Below are 22,036 nucleotides of genomic sequence, written 5' to 3'. Positions count from 1 at the left end.
AGAAGAACTAAAAACACAGTTAGAAGCTGCACAATAAACAATTGGTATCAACAAAGAAATGTAACATAATAAAACAATAACTGCATTTATCAAACTGATATAACAGTGAATAATTAAAAGAGCAAAAGAAGTCTTTCATTGATTCTGGATAGTCATTTATTCTCCAAAAGATTTCATATACAACAAGCTTTAACTGACAGCCTTGGGTGAGTCATCTGTATATGATATGAGGCTTTGTCTCTTTTTCATCACCGATCGTATCTTCTCAGATTTCATCACTTTATGCTTCTTATTATATCACCACAAACTTATCTAAGTGAAGTGTTGCAAGCTGTGGTCACATTAACCACCAGAGACTCATTATTTTTCAATTTTTCAGGTGAGATTAACAGATAAATTATTAATCCAACAGTGAAACATGTTCACCTCACTGAGGAAAGTTGAGAGTTATTAACAGCTCGCCATCACCTTGGTAGAAGTGCCCCACTTAGTGGTCAAAAATCACCAACACTGCATGTGAACATTGCTCACTCAAGCAGAAGTCAAAGGGGTGCAGTGTACACACGGAAACATGTTTGCAACTTGTATGGTTCTCAGTATCATTATGTGGACAACAGAACCTGTTGTGTCCCAGAGTCTTCTTTGGATTTCAGTGTGACCTTAAGCTGCAAATACAGGATCCAACATAAACACTGAAACAGTTTTTTTAAATTCAACACTGCAAACATATAAACTTTATAAATTATAGGAAACACACACAGTGTGAAACTGCACCAACGATGAGGAGCCAGTGGTTCCTGAGCAACACTGCTGCAAAGGGTGGATCATCATCATCCACCGGCATACTGATAAAGGTGTAGACATCAAACTTGCCTTAGGTAAATTTATAACCAATAAATAAATATTAGGGAGGATAAAACAACATAAACATGCCGTAAATAATGATATTTATGATCAAGCCTTTTTTTTTAAATTAAAGACACTTTAAATAAAAACACTAATTTCAGCCTCCATCTTTTCTTCGTTCCAGTCTTATAGATCGGTTTACCCGGTTCACAATTCAAAATAATCTTTATTAATCTGATCCTGGGCTTTGGTGTAGGTCCTGGGTTCATCTGGTGTATAAAATAAACCTAGTAAGCAGAATATTTAAACTGTTGGTGGATAGGGCTTCTCCCAGATCTGCCTGGCTGTCTGGGGTAAACATATTGTGGACAGCCAAAGCCAAAGGTTTAGAATTTGGTCATGTTTATTTTAAGCATCTACCTTTGTAAAAGCACATACTTGATAAAAAATAAGGAAAAGGCTTAACATGAATTTGTGGAGCACTTGTATGCTTCCTGTGGAAACTGGTGTACAAACAAATAAGAACCGGTCATACAGTAAAACATGGTTGCATGATATGTATTCATAGGACAGGCTGATTCTGGTTCTGCTTGTGGTTTGAAAGGGAGTTCTTCCTTCCTCTGTCACCAGGTGGTTGCTTGCAGAGGGTCATGTGATTGTTGAGGGTTTTAAAAAATATATATATTGTAGAGTCTTTACCTTACAAAATAAAACTGAATTGAATTGAAAATGAATAAGAGATTTTAAGATATAATACAACGCCATGACATAAACAAAACAATTATTCCCATAAATAGAGGACTTAAACTCTTGCCATAGACAGGGTATTTACATGGATCTTAAAATGAACTTAATTTAATAATGGATGAAGTTAATCTCTTATTATTTTGACGCTATCTTTTGATAACAATGTGCGTTATATACATTTACATAAATGGCAATGGTAATCATCAAAACGTTATTATAACTTTAAAAGGAGGCTTTCTTATCTTAAAACGTCCATTTTTAGCACGCACGAGTAGTATTTGCAATTTTAAAGACATTACAGGCAGAACGTTATTGAAACAGCTGCATAACAATTAGCCTACCAAGTGTTAGCGCCCCACTAAAGGTTTTATGAGGAAGTTATTACGTTAGAATATATTCAGTGGTACATTAATGTTTTGACGTGGGCTTTTTATTTTCTTAAAGTCTTTTTACAAATGTTAAAGTCGAAGTCATGCATGCAGTGTAACCAGCCTGTCTTTTGAGCAGCCGTTAGCAGCAGCTCACATGGGTCGTTTCCGGGAAATGTGTGTAGCAGCTCTGCAGCAGTGGTGCTCTTGAACAGACCTCTAGTTTTTCGTCCCGGCTAAATTTCAACTGATAAAACGCCAGCAGCTCCCTGTTACTGTCTGTAGATAACCAATACAAACCGCATTAAGCATATATTACATGGAAACAATGATTTATTGTGGTTGCTAATTTCTGAAGGGACAGAGGAGTTATATCACGCAGGTAAGTGTGAGAAATGTGCATGTGTGTGTATATTCTTGGTGTCTTTAAAAAATAAACAAACAAGTAATATATAGGTATATGATACTTTGCGTTAGCTGGAAATGTTTCACAAAAGAATATTTTATTTGTCGTTATATTTATCACGCAGTTGCAGAGCTTGTTTGTGTTTATGGCAGTAAGTGAAACTGTGATTTCCTCCAATGCCGTCAAGTTGTGAGCTGGAAGGGCTGAACGCGACTGTTTTCCAGAAGCACTTACACAATGTTAGATTTATTTAAACATGTCCGCGTTATCTCTGCTTTCGTGTCGGCTAAATGTGCCTGTTACGACTTCCACTCCTGATGAAAGCGTTGCATTGGGCAGGCTTGTTTTTATCCCGCACAAGCGCCGCTAGAGGCGCTCTACTTGCTAAATTAACAGCTAACGTTTTCTCAAGTGTGCTCACTGGATCTGCTATCAGAGAGTTAGCTTGAAGTTGCAACCAAGTTTTAAATGTAAGTTCTGCAGCTTTGCGTTATATTTTTGTTCGATCAATTGCAATAACTTTGTTTCGAGAGTCGCACAATGTACTGTTGTAGATATATAAGGTAACAATTTGTTTTCACGGCGATTTAATTGTTGGGTTGGCAGAAGCTAATGTTAGCTACTTAGCTGTGGGAAGTTGTTAGCTCTTAGCTGAATAGCATGCATGCTCGTTTAACTGGTTGCTGGAGAGCAGGTGAAATACAGCAGTTAGATCTGTGTTAATGTGCTCATATTTTGATTTTATATAATTGAGCAATTGTACATATTAGTGCTATTTCTTCAATTTGTAAACTCTGTAACATATTGTATTATTTAAATAGTGTAGTCTGTTACTGTCTTGGAGCAGCTGTAATCCAGATAATTTCCTTAGAGAGAGGGTAGAATGAATTATTTATTGACTGGTAATGTGTGTTATATTTGAAATGTACTCAATAAATGAATGAAATTCATTCCAACCCATTTACACTGTAGTTATTATTAGATATCCCAATGGTGACTGCTTAGGTTAAGAGCATTACAGACGGCTATATTGTGTTACTTACTTTTTTCTTTAATTAATTTTGACATTAAGTTTACTTCTGTATCAAACAGTTGCTCTCTTTAAATTGCAAAATATCACTGATGGGTTGCTTGCTTTAGAGACAGATAATGAAATTTCTAGGGCACTTTTTTGGGTACACCTTGCTAGTCCTGGTTTAGACTCCCTTGTTTCCCCTGCTGCCTTAATTCCTTCTGGCACAAATTCAACAAGATGCTGGAAACATTCCTCAGAGATTTTGGTTTATATTGAATTGGTAGCACAAAGTACCACACAGTTGGTGCATATTTGTCTGCTGCACATCGATGAGGTTCCCATTCTATCACATTCAAAAGGTTGTCTGTTGGATTGATGTCTGGAAATTGTGAAGGCCATTTGATTTCAATGCACTTCAGTTTAATTTATATAGCCCTAAATCACAACAACAGTTGCCTCAAGGAACTTTATATTGTTAGGTCAAGACCATAGAATAATACAGAAGAAACGAAGAAAACGGCAACAATCATGTGACCCTCTATGAGCTAGCACTTTGGTGACATTGGGAAAGAAAAACTCCATTTTTTAAGAGGAAAAAAGAAAACAAGAAAACAGTTTGAGATGATTTGAGCTTTTTGGTCATCTTTATGAAAGCAGCCATCAGAAGATGGGTAGACTGTGTTCATAAAGGGATGGCCATGGTCAGCAGAAATACAGAGGTAGGCTGTGGCATTTAAATAGTTCTCAGTTGGTACTAATGCTTCTTTTCCACTAGTACCTACTCAGCTTGACTTGACCTGGTTTTTAGGGTTTTCCATTAGGTGGTAGTATCAGGTACCGGGTACTTTATTAGTACTTGCTCAGCTGGGGTTCCAAGTGAGCTGAGTCGATCTGAAAATGTAACAGCAACTGACTGCATGCCAATGATCGGTCAGTCAGTGGTGTCGTGACTTTTTCACAAAAATCAGAGCCGCCATTTTTAAAAGCCATACACCAAGCAGCAGATATACCATTGTCTCGACGTCCTCCATTATTGCATTGTGTTTGTGTTGCATACAAACAAGGTCATGGGACTTTCGGTGACATTACTGCAACAACCCGTAGCACATTGAGGTGGTACTCAATTGTAATTGAAATCAACCTTAACCGAGTGAAGTCAAGTAGGTACTAAGAGAAAAAGGCTTAGGTAATACAAAGCAGGAAGCATCATTTCATGTGAACACTTTATTCTGACCATAATTTTTGAATGCTGCAACATTGTTCCAATTTTCTGTCCAGTTTTGGCCTCAGTTTTCTGTTCTTAGCTCTCAGGAGTGGCACCTCATGTGGTGTTCTGCTGCCTTAGCCCATCTGCTTCAAGGTTTGATATGCTTGCATTCCCAGTTGTAGCGGGTGCTTGAGTTAATGTTGCCTACCTATCAGCTTGAAACCGTTTGGCTGTTCTACTCGAACCTCTAGTATCAACAAGGCAATTTTGCCCTAAGAACAATTGCCCACTGGATATTTTTTCTTTTCTTTTTTTTAACCATAGTTATTAGACAGCTCTTTAGCTGACGTGACTTAGATATGTATGTTGAAAAAGATTTTGCTGTTAATTTGCTCTGTAGTTTATTTTCTTTAATAACTTTGACACATCATATGTGATTTTTAAAGTTCAAACAACAAATATGCCAACACTTGCATACTTCATTCTTAGTGCCTTCATTTTTAATATCTGTTACATTTACAATAGATTTTGGTATTGACTTGCAAAAATGCAGATCTCAGTTGATACTGGATCTTTAGGGATTAACATAAATTCAGATATCTATATATGAATTCATATTCTCTATTTACATACATATTTACATGGAGTATTTCAGAGATATATTGAAAATAGCAATGAAGTCATTGTTTGTTAACTTGCCCTTAAGATCACAGTCTGCTCAACTGTGAATTGTATTCTGCTGCATGTGCTGCAGACAGTACTGAGTGTATTGTAAATGATGGCTCTGGAGTTATTTGTTTGGGTTTAATGTCAACCATGTCATTGTCAGTGTTCATTGCTGAGACATCTGAGCTCTCTCTTGTGTGTCTTTGCACTTGGGAAATTTAAATAAAGTAAAATATTTATGTTTAACTTATTGGTTATCTTTGTGTTTGCAGCATGGACGATGAGGGAGATGATAATCTATGCTTTGACACTGACTCAGATTTAGTAGAAAATAAGGACGGTACCAGGTGTCAAGTCAAATGGACTCAGGAAGAGGTAAGTTGAAAGAAGTCTCAGGACAACTTTTTCTCTTCCTACAGCATCTTGATTTTCACATAATTTATTCAGTTACTGTTACTAATGTCATATTGTTGGTTGTTTTTTGGCTCATATTAATTAACTATAAATTTATCGAAACTACCTGGCTAACTCAGGATCTGTAAATGTCTTTGTAATGTGTTGATGATAACCCATGTACTGTGTTTGGACTTATTTTCTCTGACATTTAGGATGAAAATCTCAAAATTCTGGTCTGCAACATTGGAAAAAAAGATTGGAAAACTATTGCTAGTTTTTTACCAGTAAGTTTTGGTACATGCAGACATTGTTCAAGAATAAGATGAATAACAGCAGTGGATTCTGAGTTAATACAGCGTGACATGTCTTGTTCCTTGTACAGGGGCGAACAGAATACCAGTGTATGCACCGCTGGCGAAAACATCTGGATCCTGACGTAATTAAAGGCTTCTGGTCCAAAGAGGAAGATGAAAAGGTGGGAAAATGGAAAAACATGGAACATCAGATGTACACTTTTTGGTTTTAGTTTGGATATTTTCCTTTTTTTTGTTATTTAAATTCTGTTTTTACTTTTGTATTTTTCTCTGGATAGATAGTAGAGCTTGTGGCCAAGTATGGCACCAAGCACTGGACTCTAATTTCAAAGCATCTAAAGGGTCGATTGGGGAAGCAGTGCCGTGATCGCTGGCTCAATCACCTCGACCCAATGATCAGTAAAAGCTGCTGGACTGATGAAGAGGATCTCATCATCTATAAAGCCCACTCCATTCTGGGAAACCGGTGGGCTGAGATTTCCAGGCTGCTCCCAGGAAGGTGGGCCAGTTAGCTAGCAATGACTGAATTTTTAAAATATGATTAGCAATCAAAATGCAATTTATTTATTTATTTTTTTCTGGCAGGTCTGACAATTCTGTGAAGAATCATTGGAATTCGACCATCAAACGTAAAGCAGAGCTGGGCTTCTTTAGAGATGCTGCTCAAAGCATTTCCATTGATATTCAGCAATTTGTGGATGGAGAGGTACAGTGCTTATTGGATGTAGTTCATACTTTTTAAGGCTTCATTTTCAGTTATAACTGATGAGATATACCAGAATTGTTAGATAGATTTTATACTGGGACATAGCCAGCTCAAAAAATTCAAAGCTGCTTGTTTTTAATGTCACTAAACTACCATTTTTTCCTGCAGTTTTAAGTTACAGTAAACTTTGATATTGTTAATTGTGAATTAATATTACATGATGTGTTACAGGTGGATTTCAAATGTGACGTTGTTTTAGATGCCGAACCAGTAACTCCTGAAGTGGTGAGCTTGCTATAGCTGTATTTCTGAAGAAAAGATTTAGGAATTCATAAATTCTTAAATCTTTCAGGATTTCACACAAGCTGTTCTCATCCGACAAGTTTGGTTTACCTATGGTGTGTTTTGCTCTGCTGCAGCTCAGGCCTGAGAAGTCAATGCAGGACAAGGAGCACCATAAAGCCAAGCAGAAGACTGCTGCTCCACCTCCGCAGAGGTCTACATCAAAGAGAGGGTCTTCCTCCCCCAGTAATTCTTTGCTCCCCAGCTCAAAATCCAGTCCCACCTCTGGCACCGCACCACCAGCCGTGCAGGTGGACCAGAAAAAGTTTGCTGATGCAGCACTAAGGATGATTGCTGAGGACATGCTGCCCCTCAGGTGAATTCTTCTGCTGATAGTTGAGATAGTGTTGGTTTGTGATCCACTGAAGGAGGTTTGGTAATCCTTAAATCAATGCAATTTTCTTGTCACTCTGTGGTTATGTTGAAAACTTTGTAAAAGCTTTTATATATTAAATTAATATTTACTGTATATCATTAAATGTATGATTCACTTTATTCCGCACAGCTTTGTAGAAGGGGCTGGCTTCAGGTCTTTCATGAATACGATCAGCCCTGAGTACAACAAGCTATCCCAGCGCGCAGTGGCCCTGCAGCTTTATGACGAGGTGGAACGAGCCATCAAGCCTCAGCTCATCCGTGATCTTAAATCCTGCCTTGCCACAATGAAAGATGCTGAAAGTGCCATTCATGTCACCGTTGATCTCTGGGCAGGGGCTCAAACCCTGCCAGTAGAGGATCCCATTGTTGTTGTCCAGCTTCACTTTATCAGTGATTCCTGGCAGCTCCGCCGTCCTATTGTGGCCTTCCGTCATGTCAGCCACAAAAACCTCAGCACTTGTGTGTCCAGGGAGCTCGAAGGTGTGCTGCTCAGCTACGGGATCTTTCCTCGCAGCATCGGCTACGTCCTTGCCAACCAGGCCAAAGAAGCCCTAGCTACAAACAACTTGTTCTGCGACTACAAGATTATGTGCACGTCCAATAGAGGAGAACCGGATGGAGATGAAGTGCTGGCCTTTCTGTCAGACCAAATGTCTGAAGCAGAGTCCCCTTTTTCCGAGCTACAGATGGGGACAAGGACTACATGTGCTGCCAGGACACTGCAGATAGTGATTAGGGATGCCTTAAGAAATTCAAGAGTAGTAGAGAACCTGCTCTCACAGGTCCACAATGTGGTGGCTTTCTTCAAGAGCAGCCCCTACTGGAGCGAGGTATGAGACTAAAGGATTTAAATGTTATTTCCAAGGTATTTAAAGCTGGGTTTCAATATATTCATTTTCATTGCGAGGGAGGGAGGAAAAACAGAATTTAAGAGACGTTTCCTCTTGCTTAAATTATTTAGTGTAATGTGGCAAATGTTTTACAGAAAAGATGCAGACCTGAGCTCTTTTAACAAGATTATTTTTGCCCTTTTTCTCTTTTTTCTTTTAAAATAGGTTTTGATGAAGGAGTACAATGTGTCTTTGTGCCCTTCCTCTAGCAACTGTCGTTGGAACTCCATGATGCTATCATTACGGCGAATGGTCCAGGAGTCTATCTGGAGCTCAATCATGACTCTCCTGGCCCAGGCACGCATAGAGGCTAGTGACACAGCCAGCGTCCCACCGCTGGTCATGGTTAAGAGGGACCAAGTGATTGACATTCTAGGTCTTCTTGAGCCCTTTGAGGAGGCTTTACAGGTAACAGAGCAAGTTAATAAAAACCTGATGTGTGCAATAATTACACCAGGCATCTTCAACATCTATAATGAAATTTCCAAATCTACATGTGTAACCTTTTGTTCAGTAATCCCATAATCAGGCTAAGAAGAAATGTGAACGGGGTCTTTAATGGAAGACATGTTTGTGTCTTATCTATCGTAGGTCCTGCAGGGAAATGGTGTGACTATGTCTCTCATCATACCGTCCCTCATTGGACTTGATAAAACCTTGGAGAATTGTGTCACCAACTACACCCACTTCTGCAAGGCCCTGCGCACAGGCCTCTACACACACTTCCAGCCAGTGATTCACCAGAAGGACATGATACTAGCTGCTGTGCTGGATCCTAGGATCAAACTGCAGGTACCAAATTAGGCCAGAAGCATAGCGGACTCCTGTAGATTGATATTTAGTTGAATATGCGTGTTGAGTAGATAAAGGAAAAAAATGTGTCTACATTTAAAACAACCATTTTTTTTTTTTTGCAGCCATTTTCTGATGACAACCAGGATGAACAGAATGATTTCCTAACACCTCCGTCAAAATCTGAGGCTCGCAGCATTGTTGAGTCCACATTAGAAAACATGGAAGCCTCAACTTTTCCTACTGTTGAGGCAGAGAAAGATCAGACAGGCAGTGGGCTGGAGCACGATGTGAAAGAAGAAAGCCAGACAGATGCCGTGATGGACACTTGTGCTGGCAGCTCAGTCAACAACTGTCCTGAAATCAGTGAAAACGACCTCAAGAGGAAGTCCATCTTCAACTTCCTTCAGCCGCCTGCAAAGACTCTAAAGATGTCAGAGTTCGACGTGTACCTGTCTGAACCGCTGTGGGAAAGCAACTCTACTCTTCAGTACTGGAAATGTGCTTCTCGATTCCCGAAGCTCCAAGGCCTCGCCAAGAAGCTGCTGGCGGTGCCCGCCACATCTGGAGGTTTTGACCGTTTCAGTCCGATGGCTGCGTGCATTGTGAAAGCAAAAAGGAACCGCTTGCCACCTCACACCACAGAGAGACTGCTACTATACAAAAACTCTGTAAAAGTGAAGACTGTTAAAAAGCCCAGTCGGGCTGCTAAACACTGATGGATAACAGCTGAGTGTGGCAGAGCTTTCACAGCATTAAACAGAAAAACAAAAAAAAAACAAAACAAAACAACAAGTCCTGTGTTACAGCTGGTTTCATCAGTTTGTTAAAGTGATGCATTCTGGTCAGTGATCCTCACAGCTTCATACCTGCAGCAGCGATAGAGATGCACACTGTCTCTGTGTGCTGTACGGTGCTGCTCAGAGTTGTACTTTGTCCCTTCCACACATGATTCAAGTCAGAGCTCTCTACTGAATTGGGAAATGGCAAATTCGAAATGGAGTCAGTGAATGAATGGTATCTGACTCACTTCAAACCAAAATGAGTTCAGCTTGTATCGTTCTTTTGCAGAATTTCATGTTTTCTGACTGCAGTTTTTGTTAAGACAGTAATAAAATGTCAAATCAGAGGTTGAATGCTTATTTATTTCCACTATGGACTGATAAATGAGATATTTGCTGCCAAACGTGATGGAACCGTAGATCTTTATATTGAATTTGGCTATTCAGTCCCTCCGGCAAAAGTCATTTATATTTTATAGTCAAATGAGAAATCCACTGTACATTTCTTTCAGGCATTACAGTTTTGTTTCATTCATTCTAACGTGAAATACAACGGTGTCAGCATCTTTTCAGCTTTTTATCAGACTGGTCTTTCACCATTTTCAAATAGCTTAATCAATAATTCATGTACTTTCATAGATGCTGTTATTTTTTAATTAAAATTTTGCTTGGATAAACTATAATGTCTGATGGAAGTTGATGGGAAAAGCTTAGTTTAGTTTGGCTCTGTCAGCTAGGCTGATGTTGGCATTGAATGACAGCTACCTGATTTTACTGTGGTAAAGACCGATAATGTGTTGAAAATTAACACCAGTGTTATGAGTGCTTTGATCTCCTCTGAGAAGCATTCAAAACGTTTTTGCTTGCATTAAACATTGGAGTATGTATCAGCTGTGTTATCAAGAAAATGAGATATCTGCTAGAAACTGGAGCTGATATTAAAGACAGTTTGCGACTGAAGAAAACTGTGAGAACATTTTTCAATCCTTTCATTGATTCATCTTCAGATGAAACTGCGTCACGTCTGCTGCCAATAAGTAATTTAAATGCATTCTATTTTATTTTAGTGTTATTATTAATTTACATTTTATTGCGTCATTGTTGTGCATTTTACTTGTTTTAGTTGCATTCTAGTTTGTAAAGCAAGTTGTGCAGCATGGGCTGTTGGAAATGTGCTCGATCAATAAACTTGACCTTGACCATGTGTGGAGGGAGCCACAAAACATGCTGCTGTTTGCACATATTTAATAATGGGCTCTGCAGAGGAGCTAAAGAAGAGTCCAGCATGTTGCTCTGACTGTGTAACTCATAAAGGTACAGTAACGGCAACATTGCCTAGTGACTGATCAGGCCAGTAACATTTCTATTTCTCATATAAACCATCTCAGTGACTTCAGCAGAGATATTTCGTTAGTCATGGTAAATACACGGATTAGCTACCGAACATGTGCTTTTCCTCAATGTCTGACTGCGAATGACTGAAAATGTGTTTACTTTAAAAAATGAAATATGTATTTGGCCACAGTCACTAAAGGTTTGCTAACTAAAAACTAACTAAAATGTAGCTTTAAAAATAGCTGAGAACAGCCTATTTTAATAACCTCACTCCACTTCCTGCCACTGTACAAAAATGAAGCCAAAATTCCCTTTTCATGGGGACTGGCATCACTTTGTGTTTTTGAAGCCAGTGTGTGCGTAGTAGTGAATAAAAGCAGATCAAAAGTACTCAAATACAACCACTTGTACACATCAAAAGAAAAATTCAGTTCACATCAATTTTATTTGTGCCAATTTTAAACCTTTATTATATTATAATATATAATATAATATTTCAAGGTAACATCCCTACAATAATGCAGAGAAAACCCAACAATCCGAAGATCCCCTATGAGCAAGCACTTGGCGACAGTGGGAAGGAAAACCTCCCTTTTAACAGGAAGAAACCTTCAGTAGAACCAGGCTCAGTGAGGGGCGGCCATCTACCTCGACCGGTTGGGGGTGATGAAACGACATAGATGAAATGCATGTCACCTCTTCACACGTGCAGAGATCTCATTATTTTCTTACATTTGTGCCTATTTTAAATCTTTATTATATTATAATAATTATATTATATTATAATAATATTTCAAGGTAACATCCCTACAATAATGCAGAGAAAACCCAACAATCCGAAGATCCCCTATGAGCAAGCACTTGGCGACAGTGGGAAGGAAAAACTCCCTTTTAACAGGAAGAAACCTTCAGTAGAACCAGGCTCAGTGAGGGGCGGCCATCTACCTCGACCGGTTGGGGGCGATGAAGCGACATAGATGAAATGCATGTCACTTCCTCACACATGCAGAGATGTCCTTATTGTCTTACATTTGTGCCAATTTGAAACCTTTATTAAATTATAATGTATAATATAATATTGCAAAGTCACATCCCTAAAAACTCCCTTTTAACAGGAAGAAACCTTCAGCAGAGATGTCCTTATTGTCTTACATTTATGATGTTATAGCAAATACAGCCTCTCCTGGTTTACGGATGTAATATACCTTCAGGATGGGCGGGTATTAAATTTGTTTTGTAATATTGTCTCTTTGTGATTTATTTTGACTTTGGAAACAAAAAAATAGATATGTTTTAACCAGCTTAAAAGCTGATTATTTCTTTGTTTTTTAGATGTGTTTGGGTTTGGCTGAAGGCCGGCGATTGACTATTTTTGCACCAGGATTGTGTACTCTACGTAGAGTTGACTGGGAATTACGTACAGGTGGATGGGGATGAACCCTTTCTTCTTCTGCCTTGGGAGTAACAGTGGACTTGAGTTTGAGTGAGCTTCTAGACTCAGACTGCTTGTTTGAATTTTCTACAGTTTTAGACCAGGCCCTAGTGGAAATAGGAGGTAGAAGGCCACGCACTGCTTTTAGCTTACTGTCATATGTGGTAAGCTTGTTACCCATTTTACCCTTAAGGTCTCTAATTTCGCTCAGTTGTTCTTTCAGCTCATTGTCGTCTTTGGATGGAAAGTATTCCACATTGCTCAGGTCAAATCTCACCTTTTTCCAGTCTATTTTTTCATCCCCATCCTTTCTTTGCTGCTCTGGGGAGGCTTTTTTCTCGACTTGCACAGTGTGGCCGAGCGTGTCATAAATTCCCTTCAGCTGTTGCAGCAGATCGTCATTTTCTTTTTTCTGTACTGCATTCTTTTCTTGTTGAATGCCAATGTCAGTTTCCAGTTCTTCTATTACTTGCTTAAGCCTCAATACTGCGTATTTGGACTTTGTCAGAGCTTTCTCAACCTCTTCTTTATGCTCCACAGTTTGCGTCAACTTTGACTTCACTGTGAAGAGGTTGTCATTTGCAGAGCTAAGCTGTTTCTCGTGTTCTTTCTTTAGTTCTGCCTGCTGCAGTTTGATAATGTCCAGCTCAGCCTTTACAGCATTATAGCTGGTCTTAGCATTGGCAAGGTCTACGTTTGTCTCTTGGAGTTCTTGAGCCTTTTCTTTGATTTTATTCTGAAGTGTCTTTATAGTGTCTCTAGCTGTATAAAGTTTGTTCTCAATGCAGAACTTTGTCTCAGAAAGGAGCACTTTATCAGACCTAAGATTTTCACTTCTCTTTATCTCCAGTTCCAGATCGTTTTCTGCTTTGCTAAGAGCAGTTTTCAGACGGGCTATCTTATTTTCCTGGGATGAAATTTTCTTCCCAGATTCCTGCATCTCATTTTCAAATATAATTATTTGCTTAGTTTTAACCTTAAGGCATTTTTCCAGGCGGTCGATAGTAAAACGTTGCCTTGCCAGCTCCTTTATCTGACTTTCAGATTCCAGGACTTTGACTTTTAACTCTTTCCTCAACGTTATGTTGTTACATTCCTTCTCCCTAAGACGTACTTTCAGCTCATCATTTTTCTTTGTCAGTTTGTTTTTCTCGTCTATTGCGCAGTGCTTTCCCGCTTTATACTCCTCATTTTGTCTTTGACACTTTTTAAGTTCAGCCTGTAGTTTCTCTTTTTCTTCTTCCACACTTTTAACTTTCTGTTGACGGCAGTACACCTCCCCAGGTAGTGTAAGAAGCTCGTCTATCCTTCTTTCAAGGAAGTCATTACGATGAATGTACTTCTCATTGTTCTGAATCTCAGTCTGAAGCTGCTCATTTTGTTTCTGCAGTTCTTTAACTTTTTCATTTTTTTCCTCAGTCATCTTGCTTAGCTTCATCATGAGTTCTTGTTTTTCTTGCTCATTTTTGATTTTAAGGACAACCAGAGATTCCACCTCTCTTTCTTTCTTGTCCCGCATCGTTTTTTCAGTGGCACATTTATTTTCAAGGTGTTTGATTGCATTACGAAGAGCCCGAATTTTTGCCTCATATTTGTTTGTGAGATCTACATTCTGTGACTCTGCGGAACTTAGCTGGGATTTGGTTTCCAGCAAAACATTTTCCATTTTTTCCATCTTTTCATCTTTGGATTCCTGTGTCATCTTAGCAACCAGTTCCTGTTCTTCTTTCAAAGATGCCTCAAGACTTGAAATCTTAGAATTCTTTTCATCAATTTCCTCAAGCTGAAGTTTTTCAGCTTGTTTGTAATTTTCTATATCATTTCTGAGCACCTGGATTTCTTTGGACTCCTCTTTCATCTTTGCAACCAGTTCCTGTTCTTTTTTCAAAGATGCCTCAAGATTTGAAATATTACAATTCTTTTCATCGATTTCCTCAAGCTGAAGTTTTTCAGCTTGTTTGTACTTTTCCATTTCATTTTTGAGCACCTGCATTTCTTTGGACTCCTCTTTCATTTTTGCAACCAGTCCCTGCTCTTTTTTCAAAGATGCCTCAAGACTTGAAATCCTACAATTCTTTTCATGGATTTCCTCAAGCTGACGTTTTTCAGCTCGTTTGTAATGTTCTATCTCATTTCTGAGCATCTGCATATCAAAGTAGCTTAGGGAACTCATTTTGAAATTAATGTATTTAGTTTAGTTTATATGACGTGTTATTCTGTGTTTGAAAAATGATCTACTCAATGAGAGAAAGTGTTGCAAGGGAAACTGAAACCGTAGCTAGTTCAGAACTATAGCGATCTATGGGTTCAAGGTATGTACTTGGGGGATATTTATGGGATCTGACTCCGCCCCCAGAACTGTCTTCAAAGGAGTTCAAGTGACGTTATCGCCGAATGTCGTGACGTTCAAAGGACAGTCTATTATGATGTCATTTTGTACCAGAATGGGTTAAATTTGATATTGTGTATTTGCAAGTTTGATCAGCTTGCATTACGATTGTTTTTTAGCAGACTTTAGCGATCCTTATACTTAGCCTGTCTTTAAGTTGTCTGTCGTTTCCCACCGTATCCCGCCCGGATCGATCCATTTATGTACAGCCCATCCGCTCCGTTCATCGGGGCTCATCGCTGCTGTTGTAGTCACTTGTCCAGAGCTAACAACAGCTGTTGAGCTGGCTATTAAGCTAACATTATGCCCGCTAGTGTTAGGTTTACGTGTCCTACAAGTCACACTTTTTCTGTGATAAACAGTTGAATTAAATTCTTACACCGTATGAGAGGTTTCCAGCGTCAAAGCATTAGCAATAGGTGACAACAACCAGTGCTGGAGGATTTATTTAATTATTTATTTAGACCCGCAATACAAAGACAACTAATACTGGCGAACATCACAAAAGGTACAAGTACGTATTCTGCAGAAAAACGTTCACCATTTGCGTTTAAGAGTATATGAATTTATATGACTACTGCTTATGTTGAAAATTAAGCTCAGTTTTAATATTTCATGTCATTCTATAATGATCATAGCGTATGCAGAGATGACACATATTTGTCCATTTTAATATTCAGCTGAGCGTGAATGGAAAGTCAGAGTGGTGTTTGACAGTATATATGTATCCTATTATAATGAACATAGTGTATATATATATATATGAATGTTTGATTCAAAGATAAGATTAGACACTTAAAATAAATTAATAACAAACAAAAATCTAGCAGGTTGAGCACTGTGTGAACAAGGAAACATTCAAGCAGATGAAAAATATATTAAATTAAAAATACTGAGCTTATCGTTGATCAGCTTGGATTGTGTAGATCACAAATCTTTTGTTCTGAATCTTTTTTTATTTAATTTTTATAAAATCTATCGTGACTTTTTTTCATCAGTGGAACTCTGTCCCAGTCTGCTCCACCACCGGGAGATTCTCCGCTGTCCACGATGTCTTCACTGTGGATGCCAGTGAATACAACACAAGAAAACTTGCAAGTATCATTCAGCATTGATGGTGCCTCCACAGCTGTGCAAGTTATCCATTATAAAACATTTATTAATGAATAATAAACATTTATAAATGCCAGATAGGAGCCTTATTGTAAAGTGCAAAGCATAAACCCATTTATTAATGACTAATGAACATGTGCAAATGCTAGATGGGAGCCTTATTGTAAAGTGTAAAGCATAACACCATTTATTAATGACTACTAAACATTTATAAACACAAAAGAGAGCCTTGTTGTAAAGTTTAAACCATGTCAACATTTATTTATGACCAACAAACATTTGTAAGTATTATTGGGCCTTACTATAAAAAGCATAAAGCACCAACAGTTATTTAACATTGCTAAACTTATATACAAGCCTTTTAAAGATAGCTAAAACTACATTAAGGAAACAAATCCCATTCCTAATTTCGCCACTGGCATAAGACAAAGGAAAATTATAATTACCTTAACTGAAACGGCACAGCTGTATTATTTACTCTACACACGTTTATACAAATCAAAACATAAAAAAACAATAAAATAAACTAACCTAACAGGTAAATCTCTTAGTTGTGTGGAAACAACACATACGTGAACAGATCTTTGAAAAACGGTTGGTTTTGCACATCTTTTCTTCAGCTCAATATGCTCAAAACAAACAAAACTACTTAGAACAAATTAGGGTTTCAGACAGATTTCCCTCTTTGAATTGGAAGCAAAGTACCAGCGGCCTTCATACTTTCTATTTTGTTTTTTACTTCATCACTGCCTTGAACTGCAGCCTCACATTGCTTAGCAAAAGCTAGTACCGTCTCTCCACTAGGCCTGTTGGACAGTAGCTCCTGGTAAACATTGGGGACCGCAATAGCAAGCTCCCCAACTGATGAAGTAGACACAACAGTGTTCCTGTCGAGCCCATGCTTCTGAAAAGCTTTGGTCATGGTCTTCGTCTTTGGAAATGTCTTGAGGAGGGATTTGTATCACATATTGTATATCATTTGGCGTTTGAACTAAAAATGAAAACAAAGCAAATAATTAGAAAAGCAAATTCTCAAAGCATAGACAGATAGATATGTATATAGGACGTAGCAAACACAGAGTAGTTTTTAGAAAAAATAAAAATCATAATACTATGTTTTATGTCACATTTATAGTATCCTCTTCTGTACAATCTTCTCTTCCAAAATCTTTTGCTCACCACGCTGCAGGACCTTCTTCTGCTCCTTCTTGGGTTTCTTGGCTCATGAATGTTTTTTCTTGTATTTGTGCTTTCGCTTCTTTGGGGATGAAGATGAGGAGGACAGACGATGCAGATGAAGATGCGGAAGATGAATCTGAGTTTTCAGAAGCCTTCGATGAAAAAGGATCATTGAATGGTTCGTCTTTAGGTTGCTCTGCAGGATGCAAACAAGAAAATGGCTGGTTTTAGAAACAAGATATTTGACACCACTCAGATTACACTGAGTGACAAAGATGTGCAGAGTAGCTGCTACTTCAAAGTCCCCCTGTTTTTCAATTACACAACTGACGATTTAGTCAGCTTATGTGCTTAAAGAGAATGCGGATTTTGTTAAAGAAAATCATCATGTGAATAAAGTATCGAGAGAGAGAGAGAGAGAGAGAGAGAGAGAGAGAGAGAGAGAGTGTGTGTGTGTGTGTGTGTGTGTGTGTGTGTGTGTGTGTGTGTGTGTGTATATATATATATATATACACACATATATAAAATAATTTCTAATCTAAACTTGGGGAAAAATATTGATTAAAAATGGTTACAACTTGAATTTATAAAAAGCCACTTTGTAAAAAAAGTTTTGATATATCCACCTATGATGGTTTAGACATTTGTAAAACAAGGCAAATAATCCTTATGTGTACTACCTTACTGGGGTGTTTAATATAAATCTATTGATGCACATAAACAAAAGATAAAAACTAAAAATATACAACAGAGTGATATCAAACGTTTGGAATAATCAATAGTATTAGAGCTATTCCAGTGTTACCTGATGTTAATTAGCCACCGTAGCTAGCAGCCAAATGGCTCGGTAGACAGGTAGCTAGCATTACAACGTTACTCACCGTCATGTTTAACTGCTGACGCCGTTAGCTTAGTGCAATCTAGCCCATCCAGTCTCTGCTTTTTGTATCCCTTCGAACGTGTGCTGACTGTGTAGGTCGCAGAGGCACACAAAGTTTTATCTTCTGCTCCATCCACGGCGCAGCAACTTCCACGAGCGATTTCAGTGTCTGTTCGTGCCCCTTGACCTTCAGCTGGTGGACGCGCTCTGATAGGAGGGACTTTCCTTAATAAGATTAACTGTGATTAGATGTTTATATGAGCTCCTCTGTGTTTGGATTAAGTTTGTTTCCCCTCCCTTTGGCGCCAGAACATTTTTTTTACCATGAATCCAGTGGGTAGATCATTGACTGTAGAAAACATGGACGACGCGACCCCGCCTCCTACCATTGTGCAAAAATGAAGCCAAAATACCCCACTTGTGGAGGCTGCCATCTTGCAAATTTGGAGCCAGAGTCTGCGTGACTTGAGGTGGAGCGACTGTGTAACGCTCCCGCCCACACACCAGCTGGACGTGACCGCAAACACGCCCCCCTACACTTTTTACGGCTCGGCTGCTCGAGTTTTTTTTGCTGGTTTACCGCAACTGACGACTCGTTTAATTAAGGTAAATACAACCATGTCACTGTTATAAAAAAGACACACAGCTTATCATCTTATAGTTCTAAAATCACTGTTGTTAATTCGTTAGTTAGATTAGCCGCTAGCATACGCACTGTGTTGGAAGCTTGTTGCTAGCTAGTTAGCGATGCTACACACCTGCTACTCTTAATAGTCTTCAACACTTATGTTTTTTTTTTTTATCCATTTTTAGACAGCGATGAGATCAGCTGCACACTCTACAGAGGCCCAGAGTTACTGTTAATATCAACAATATAATGCTGTCCTTTGAGATTCTAACATAAGACTGAGTGTAATAGATCTAAAACTGTTTAAATCTTCAGAGCCCTCTACAGCCTGGTAACATGGAGACTTTAAATACATCAGCAGAACGTCTCAGTAGTGTAGTCTAATTTGTTCTTTTCATTTAATAATAGAGTCCATATTATATCAACAGCTACATTCACCCTGGAGAGAAACTAGTGAGGGAGACCATCAGGACCAAGCTGGGTTTCTGGGTCCAGAGGTTTGGAGAAACTTCTTGCCTTTCTTTCATCACAGCTGTCCTGTGCCATAAGTTCTGTTGACCCGCTGTAAGAGGCATCATTTAAGAAACACCAGGAAGACTGAAGCTCATCACATTGATCAAGCAGGACTCATGATCTTCACTAGCAGCTCCCTCACAGGGAAATCTTCAGCACTCCTCTGTAGGCCCGCCCCAGGAGATGGATAAACCCAGCATTTCATCAACACTGTGATAAGACCTTTGGTTTGTGTAATGTTATAAATACTCAGATACTCCCCAGAGGCTCCGGACTTTTACATAAAGATATTATATTCAGTCCTGTAGAAAGTTATATATTTAAAATATGTGATCCTCTCTGGTTACTCTGGTATGAATAACTCTGAATCACTTTATGGTCAATAACACACTATGTGTGAAAAAATTCCAGATGACAAGTTTGTAGTTCAACATACAAGTGACGACCTTTGACCGTCATCAGGTTTTATTTAATTGTGTTAGAGAAAATCTCATATGCTCTTCATGCAGCTGAGTACATCAAGTGTTTAAAACGGAAGCTGTGCAGGTCTGAGATCAGCAGCTTTGTGAAACACCAAACTGAGGTCCTGTTAATGCTGATATATATATATAGTGACACAGTTACATGAGTGATTAATCCTTTTGATTTTTTGGCTTTAACTTCATCAATAAAACAGCTGCAGCTTTCACTACAGCACGTGTGGTACTTTAACCTTTGTACTGTTTTCATCAGTTCATTTTGCAGTTAACATGTTGGATGATCTGTCTGCTGTCACTCGATGGGGCTGAGGTCTGAATCTGAGGGCAGCTCCTGTAATAAAGACAACAGAACCATCAAACTCAGATATAAATTTTATCCCTCAATATTGAAATAATGCTGATTCTTCTGTCCTCACACACTCAGGATCTGAAATTCTTCTCTTACATTTTTTTCAGTATTACAGTACACTACAGTACTTTAATCCATAGTTCCTGATTAAAGAGGAGTTACTGAAGTACAAGCTTTAAAAAAATTGTTACTGTCTTTACAGATGTAGCAAGAGACTGAAAACATGCTGTTGTTTGCACATATTTAATATTCAGCTCTGCACAGGAGCTGAAGCAGGGTGCAGCCTGTTGCTTTTACAGTATAATACTTGTAATAAAAGTACAGTAACAGTAATTAGTGACTGAGCAGCCCGGGCGTTTCTCTTGATTTCTTTAGTAAATTCATTTACCTGCACAGCTAAACGAACCCTGACAGCCGAGTGCACATTATAGCTAGCTAGGTCTCAGGAGCTAGCTAAGGACGGTAGTTACGGATTAGTTTACAAACACGTTTAACTTACCGAAAAAGTGCAGCGGGGCCTCGGGTCCTTCTGTCGGGTAGTCCAGTTTACTGAAGAACACGTCAGGCTGTCAGGTTAAAACACTCGGTCGTGTTTTCGCAGCGTAAACGCTGGCCCTCCTCTCAGAGCCTGCGCTCTATCTGCTATTCCCGGACAGAGATACGCAAGTTTCTCCGTGACTGCAGCTGTCAGTCAAAGCTCTTATGATGACGTTTCACCCCAATTTAACATCACCGCGGTAGGAATTAGAATCAAACTTATGGGAAAGGAGACCCCTTGAACATCAATCAGTGTGATGAGAACTATTGCAAACAAAAGAAAGAATCTTTGGAAAAAAATTATCCAAAGAATAATTAATTAATTCTCTAAGGAGAATTAATTTATTTTAGTCTGACCCCAGTCCCATCCGCTAACATGGAGGAGGCGGGGTTTATGACCTATACTGCAGCCAGACACCAGGGGGTGATAGAGACGTTTTGGCTTCATTTTTGGGGAGCTGTCGCGTCGTCCATGTTTTCTACAGTCAATGGGGTAGATCTTCATAACAGAGTCGGAGACACTATAACAGGTAAGAAAATCCTCTTTTTTTTGTGTGGGACTATTTTTGGTTATAGGGCTTGTTTTATATGGCATATTAAGTTCTTTAACTCTGAACCGAGTTGCACTAGATTTTACGGTGTTTCGGGGTGATCGTGAAATAAAATACTAATTTCTTTCTACCAAAATGTAGGTAATGTAGGCACTCATATTGGGGTATGAGTGCATACCCCAATAGAAGAAAAACAAATGAAATATAAGGCACTGTGGCTCATTAAATGGCTGCAGAAGAAACACTTGGTAAAGAAGAAGCTTAGATGCCCTGTTTGCCACCATAAGATGAAAATGATTTCCGTGGTGAAGAAAGACCAATATATGTGGTATGTATAATGCATGATAATGTAGTGCATGTAGTAAATATAACAAAAATATTTCTATGTTATCAATGCAAGAGGGAGCATTAACCCCTTTTCATTATTATTGTCTTCATGAATTTTGTGATTATCTTATCAATTAATGTGCATGTTTTAGGGTCCATTTCTTTACTTAACTCATTGGTATGCTCTCATGTGCTGCAAAAGAGCAAGTCATAAGAACATTTCCAGAACAATCAGAACTTGCTCCCTCTTTGAGAAATCAAAATCATCTCTTTTCAGGGCCTCAGTAAGTAATAATTGTCTCAATTTATGTCACAGATTTATTCTCAAGGGCTCAGGCTCAGACAAATAGATATGATCGATGACGAAGTGGCAGCTCCAGAACACTAAGTAGCATGGCAAGGCACATTTGACATGTTTATATTCGTGTAATTAAAGGCAAACAACTTTTTGAATGTTTCTTTCTTAATA

General features: G+C 38.7%; 2 protein-coding genes and 1 pseudogene across 3 annotated transcripts; 1 reads left to right on the top strand and 2 right to left on the bottom strand.

Moving 5' to 3' along the window:
- Positions 1 to 2,111: 2,111 nt before the first annotated feature.
- mybl2a (MYB proto-oncogene like 2a) lies at positions 2,112 to 10,019 on the top strand. Of its 2 annotated transcripts, none has more exons than XM_085146977.1 (12): positions 2,112 to 2,343; positions 5,528 to 5,630; positions 5,864 to 5,935; positions 6,034 to 6,126; positions 6,244 to 6,464; positions 6,551 to 6,671; positions 6,903 to 6,956; positions 7,091 to 7,329; positions 7,519 to 8,221; positions 8,447 to 8,689; positions 8,873 to 9,073; positions 9,199 to 10,019. In XM_085146977.1, the coding sequence occupies exons 2-12, from the start codon at positions 5,529 to 5,531 to the stop codon at positions 9,790 to 9,792; spliced, it is 2,643 nt and encodes an 880-aa protein (XP_085003103.1). In that variant the 5' UTR covers positions 2,112 to 2,343; position 5,528; the 3' UTR covers positions 9,793 to 10,019. The 2 variants fall into 2 exon arrangements, with proteins under 2 accessions (XP_085003103.1, XP_085003104.1); XM_085146978.1 differs by lacking the exon at positions 2,112 to 2,343 and adding an exon at positions 2,416 to 2,837.
- A 1,597-nt stretch (positions 10,020 to 11,616) lies between these two features.
- Positions 11,617 to 14,795, bottom strand: LOC146495155 (uncharacterized). Its single transcript, XM_085146984.1, has one exon. It carries the CDS (start codon positions 14,793 to 14,795, stop codon positions 12,519 to 12,521), a length of 2,277 nt encoding a protein of 758 aa, XP_085003110.1. The 3' UTR covers positions 11,617 to 12,518.
- LOC146495154 (coiled-coil domain-containing protein 106-like) lies at positions 14,687 to 18,190 on the bottom strand (annotated as a pseudogene).
- Positions 18,191 to 22,036: the final 3,846 nt, after the last annotated feature.

The sequence above is a fragment of the Neolamprologus multifasciatus genome, chromosome 20 (assembly GCF_963576455.1).
Source record: "Neolamprologus multifasciatus chromosome 20, fNeoMul1.2, whole genome shotgun sequence".
In the NCBI taxonomy this organism is placed as follows: domain Eukaryota; kingdom Metazoa; phylum Chordata; class Actinopteri; order Cichliformes; family Cichlidae; genus Neolamprologus; species Neolamprologus multifasciatus.
The sequence above is the reverse complement of the archived record's forward strand: the minus strand, read 5'-3'. Positions and strand labels throughout refer to the sequence as shown.